Source organism: Cupressus sempervirens, chromosome 11 (assembly GCF_028749045.1).
Source record: "Cupressus sempervirens isolate cs-2001-9-10 chromosome 11, ASM2874904v1, whole genome shotgun sequence".
Taxonomy (NCBI): Eukaryota; Viridiplantae; Streptophyta; class Pinopsida; order Cupressales; family Cupressaceae; genus Cupressus; species Cupressus sempervirens.
The window spans coordinates 15,831,627-15,837,962 of record NC_143128.1 but is presented as its reverse complement, the minus strand read 5'-3'; the positions used below and the strand labels follow the sequence as shown (position 1 = coordinate 15,837,962).

General features: G+C 34.5%; 1 protein-coding gene across 1 annotated transcript; it reads left to right on the top strand.

Moving 5' to 3' along the window:
• Window positions 1-932: 932 nt before the first annotated feature.
• Window positions 933-5,948, top strand: LOC149528001 (chlorophyllase-2-like). Its single transcript, XM_089809438.1, has 3 exons — window positions 933-1,014; window positions 1,886-2,150; window positions 5,007-5,948. Exons 1-3 carry the CDS (start codon window positions 974-976, stop codon window positions 5,769-5,771), a joined length of 1,071 nt encoding a protein of 356 aa, XP_089665564.1. The 5' UTR covers window positions 933-973; the 3' UTR covers window positions 5,772-5,948.
• The last annotated feature ends 388 nt before the right edge of the window (window positions 5,949-6,336 follow it).

Below are 6,336 nucleotides of genomic sequence, written 5' to 3'. Positions count from 1 at the left end.
TTAAGATGAATCATCTTCGTGTATGTGTGTGAGTGAAAGTTAACATGTAAGTAAATATACCCATATAGTGGTGTGAAGGAGATAATTCTTTGAATGCTCATTCCAATGTGGGAGTAAATAATAATAGAGAATAATAGTTAGAGTAAATCATTAAAATTATTTTAATCAAATGATTATGTATCTAAAACTTAGATTTCCTCTAAATGGTAATTATTGTAAAGAGTTAATGTACAAGTTCATTCGAGTCAATACTGTGAAGAGTTAATGTACAATTTCTCCATACAACTCTAAAGAAAACCCAAGGGGCCCTAAGGGGCCCTAGCCAGATAAAGGATGCCTGAGATGTGTAGACAAAACTTTATATGGGGATGCATATATAAGGTCATTAAAAATATGCATCCTTCATACACAATACACTAAGGTCATTAAAAATATGCAAAACTATAGACTAACCCTTGCATACCTCTGTAAGCACTAGTTATAATTTCAATTCAATTTATAAAGACAAAGGTAAAAATGATGTCACCTTTAGAGAGTGATTCAATCATCGCCTTGAGATCCCCTAGATTAATGGCAATAATAAAAGTAATGAATGCAATCAATGGAGTGACTCAAGCTGGCCATAATTTCTTGTCAAAAGTATTGTGCAGGTAACAGTGTATATACACTCCTAGCTCTATGGAATGAATCTGCACCTTTCAAGTTTTGATATTGACGAACACTAAGGAATCATCTCGAATGTCCTCAAGAAAATGACAATAAAGGTAATCAATGCGTTATAGAAAATGTGTTTGTCGGCTGCCCAATGGATAATGGAGAATGACCCTCCCACGAGAAAAAGCTGAGCCAAAAAAAAGTTGCGGTTTACAGTCACTTTTACAATTCTACCGTACAGCGTCATTTAAAGATGCTTTTTACTGTCTTTCATCTTCAGTTCTAAGATTTTACAGTGATCTTCAGAGGCGAGCAAGCAATGGAAAGAAAGACAAGATTCTTCTTCGTTTTCGTGCTAAGGTCACAGATTTTTCTTTGAGGCCCTTCAGAAAAAGAATAGATTTGAAATAGTCTATTGTGTAGATTTCTAAATTGTAGTTTATCTTGTCAAGGTCAAAAATTTCTGTTTCAGGCCTACGAGAAAAAAAAATGGATTTGAAATAATCTGTTGTGTAGCTTTCTAAATTGTGATTTTTCTTGCTAAAGTCACAATTTTTTCTTTTGCCGAAATGAATGCGAAATAATCTGTTGATATAATGCATTTCAAATAATATGCTGTCTAGGTTTCTATATTGCGATTCTCTTGCTAAGGTCCTAAATTTATCTTTCAGGCCTCTGAGAAAATCAATGTATTTGAAATTTCTGTTGTGTAGCTTTCAAATTTCTCTTTCAGGCGTGTGAAAAAAGATGGATTTGAATAAATTGTGTTTTTTCTCGCTACGATCATAAATTTCCCTCTAAAGCCTGTAAGGAAAAGCACGGATTTGAAATATCTGTTGTGTATCCTTCAAATTTCTCTTTCAGGCCTGTGAGAAAAGAATAGATTTGAATAAATTGTGTTTTATTTCTTGCTAAGATCATAAATTTCTATTTAAAAATATCTATCGTGTAGCTTTCAGGGTTATGAGAAAATAATGGATTTCAATAAGTTGTACTTTTTAGTGCTAAGATCATAAAAAAATTGAGGCCTCTAAGAAAAAGAGGGATTTGAAATATCTGTTCTGTAGCTTTCAAATTTCTATGACAGGCCTGTGTGAGAAAAGAACGGATTCTAAATGTTCTGTTTTGTACCTTTCTAGATTGTGGTTTTTTAATGATTTGTTGGAAAGTTTGTTGCACGCTTGATTTGAAAATGTATTATTTTGATTTGAGAAATTATTTTGTTTTGCAGTATTTTGCTGAATAATGAGATTGGAGAAGTGGATTCAGCGGTGCTTGGAGATGTGTTCATGGATGGTCCATTCACTGTAACGGCGCTGGACATGCAGACATGGGGTCCTTCGCCAGAGAAGTCCTTATTGGTTGCAGTACCGACCTTACAAGGAACATATCCGGTTTTGCTCTTCTTACATAGCTACGTTCCTCTCCGCAACAATTTCTACTGGGACTTTCTGCACCAGGTGGCTTCTCATGGGTATATTGCAGTGGCTCCTCTGGTACTCAAGCTCCTTACATCCTTCATGATTAGCCAATGTGCCTGTTTTTTTCTCATATGTGTTTTTTGGCTTGGTACAGAGGATTTAGAGTCTTTACAGCTATTTCAAGATGCATGTTAAACATTCCTCCATGTTCTAGGGTTTCATGTTGGAATGAATGAGCCAGTTTTGTTCTGTTTTTTATTTGTTAAAGAGGATTTGAAAGTAAACTCTTTTTAATGTGTTTTTGTTTGTTAAAGAGGATTTGAAAGTCTTTGCAGCTGTTTCAAGTTGTCTGGTTTCACATTCTTAAATGTTCTGGGGTTCAGGGTTTCATGTTGGATTGGATGAATGGATGTTTTTGTCATCTCAATGGGATCAAATGGTTTAAAAGATTGATATATACAAAATTAATATATTTTTGTTTATTTTAAAAGTTGGATGTCAATTATAGATCTTCATCGAGAAATTTACACTGTTGCGAAGTTCTAGTGTAAATTTAGATTATCTACCTTTCCAACTGACTATATATATCTTGTACTAATTTTATAATTCCCAATCTTAACTCGGTTCTTGGATTTGCAATTCCACAACTCTGATTTCCCATTTGGCCTGAGAAGAATAAGAAAAGAATAATCGTTTTTTATTTATTTTTTATTCAACGTGTCCCAGTTTAAACCATTGTAAGAATCATATCCTAAATGCTTGTATTTACCCATCATCTCTAAAGAGCTTCCCTAAAGAATAGAATTAAGACATGATCCTGCTGCTTCTTCAAACTGGAGTCTGGGTTATATAGGGATCATCATTGTTAAATGATACGGCGATTTGTTTCAAAGGCTATGACAATCAGTTTTAATTGAAATACATAATCTGTAACCCTCCTCTGGTACTTACTGTTCGCCGTAAACCCTACAGAACTCTGCGAGAAGTTTTTAAAAAAGGAACACGTGAAAAAGTTGCTATATTCTATTATCTATTACCTAGTTAAAAATTCTGTGTACATTAAGGGAAAAAGATATTGTAGTTCATGTATTTAAAATTACTGATTAAGTCAGATTTTGTCTATTTTTTCAATGTATTTTTTGGAGTTGAGTAAAGAGTTTAGTGAAAAGGTTAAAGTAAAGGTTTTGGCTTTTAGGTTCATGTATCAATTGACAATATTCACTCACACAGAAATGTCAGCATTTATGCTAAATGTTGAATAGACTTTATAAAATAGTCATGAAACATGGGTCATCGAGTTTGACTCAAAAATCACACAGTTAAATCCTGATATTCATATCACAATTTGACTAGCTGTGGAAATTATCTCCTACTTATCAATTGATGAGCTTAAGGGGCTTTCTAATGAATGGTTCATAAAGCACAACACTTGGTGAAGGTTTTGCAAATAGGGTTGCAAGCTTTGGGTTTAACTATGGAGGAAACTCTGTAGTTAAGCGCGCTCAGGCTGGAGTAGTACTGGGATGGGTGACCTCCCGAGAAGTCCCGGTGCTTCACCCTTGTGAGCATCACCTAGATCCAATGAGTGCTAAGTGTTCCATTTATTCTCATGAGAGATGGATTCATGTTGAATCACTACTCATGAAACATGGGTCATCGAGTTTGACTCAAAAATCACACAGTTAAATCCTGATATTCATATCACAATTTGACTAGCTGTGGAAATTATCTCCTACTTATTTATAAAATAGTTCAATAGTGGTGCACAAGAGTTATCCACCAAACACAAAAATGGGAGCCTTTGGCCTTTATGAAAACAATAGTGTGCCCCAAATGAATCAATTGCTAATAAAAAAGTTTAAAATGAATTAAAAAATAATCTGATCATAGTACAAAATGATCTATTATTAGTTCATCGTTTGAATCATTTTTAAAATAATAATTAAAAACATCTCTGAGAAAAAACTATAACAATTATCTTCCATAATTTATAACCCTTGTCAGCTACTAGATTATAACCCTCCTTTCCCCAGCTACTTGCTATTAGCTGTAACCTCTACAGATGTCCTGAAAAAGTTTTTCTTTTTTAATTTAGAAAAATAGTTGAATTTATCCCGCGAAAAAGTTGCTTTGACCTGTTTTCATTTCATGCTTTCATCCAAGTCAGAATTACGGTTAACGTCTAACATCTGCATGCTAACCGGCATTCAAATGGAATGACAGATTTTTTCATCTCAACTTACACAATTTCTACAAAATTTAATTAAAAATATTATAGACTTTTTCGAAAATTTTAACATTTGATCTTTATAATCTGTATAGTTTGTTGTCAACAAAAAATTTGAAAAAAAAAAATTACTTTTCATAATCTGGAAACAATTTTTTTTTGACTGTGTTTTGTCTTTATACATTTTGTTGGAGATTAGTCTGTCCCTTTTTTTCAAATTTTTGTTGTTTTCAACTACAAATTATAGATCATTCAAACGTTGATTTTTTTTTTAATTATGATATTTTTGATCTTTTGAAAATTGATCAACTGTACATTTTTGTGGGAGGATAGTTAAGTCCTTCAAAATCTATGAAAAAGTTGCTATAATTTGTTTTTATTTCATACTTAAGGATAATCTAGCTTTTTAAAATTTAATTGTCTGATATTTTTTCATTCTATTTTCAAGTGAAATCCATATTTAATAGTTTGAGTGAATGAATAAATTTAATGATGTTCATGAGACATAATCTTAGACAATTTTTCAATCCGTTTTCTTTTCTGATCTTTTATTATAAATCTTAACCCAAATAAACCAACAATTTGATTGATTTTTTTTCTTTCAAATACCTAGACTCTGTATGTTTCGTCCAGTTCAAAATTAAGTTTTGACTGTGCTTGCTAACCGGCCTTCACATGCTCTGAGCTAAATTTCTGCATTGCAGCTGTACGACTTCACAGGATGGGACTGCACGAAAGAAATGATCGACACGGCAGCCATTGCAGACTGGCTGAAAGAAAACCTTCATGTGCATTTTCCCGCTCGGCTGAAGGCCGTTCTGCCAGATTTCGAAAGATTCGCCATCGCAGGGCACGGCAGGGGCGGGAAAGTAGCCTTTGGCGTAGCCCTAGGTGTGGCGGCCGGTACTTCCGTCAAAATCTCTGCCCTAGCGGGATTCGATCCCGTGGATGGAGCAGGCGACCGTCAAAACCCTCCCCCTCTGTTAACCTACTCAAATTCCACATTTCCTCTCACAATTCCGACATTAATCGTAGGTACAGGCCTGGGATCAAAGCGCACAATTCTGCTGCCGCCCTGTGCGCCTGAGCGGCTAGGGCACGAGGAATTCTTCCGTGAATCTCCGGCGCCGGCCTACCATTTTGTTGCCAGCGATTACGGCGTGAATGATATTCTCAACAATGAATTGTTCTGGCTGCCGTGCCTGCTCTGCCAGTGCCGGATCCCCCTCCAGCCGATGAGGAGGTTTGCGGCGGGGGTTTTGGTGGCGTTTCTGAGATCCGCCATGGAAGAAAATGGAGAAATTTTTGAGTACATCTTGAAGAATCCGGCCGTCGCGCCTGTGAGGCTTGAGCCGCCTGAGTTCAAGGTAATTCCCGATGCTGTTCCGCCTGAAGCTGCTATTCAGCGCGAACATCAAATTTCAATGGTAAATGGGATGGATGGATCAGCGCCAGATTTTACAGTTTGAATGATGGTGGAATTTTGCTGTTTTTCTGTTTAGAATTTTAGAATGTATTATATCGTTTAACAGTTCGGGAACAGCAGCGATGAACAACTGTTGTGCTGAATCGACCAATTTTATTCTCTGATTTTCACTAGGGATTGTAGACGCGTTGTGTTGAATCGATCAATTTTATTCTCTAAATTTGACTGTTGATTGCGGATCTGATGTTAATTTTTATCATCGCCTTTAAATTTCTCAACAGTTTTATAATATTGCTATAAAAAAAATTTAAAAACTTTTTAACCGATAATTAATATTATCAATTTCTCATTAATACTTTATTGTTCAAGTTAAAGGAAAATAAAATTTATGCTGGAAAATTATCAAACTTTCAATGATCAAATTTAAAAGTTCAATTAATTCAAAGTAAGGTTATTTAACATTTATTTTTAGCTTCTTCAAAATTCTTAAGTTTTTCTTTGATAAAAGAGTTTTGTGATATTTTAATTTATTAATTATATACTTTAAATTTACAATTTCATCATTTTTTTGTGTTTTCAATCAATTGAAATTAATTGGTTCATCTTGC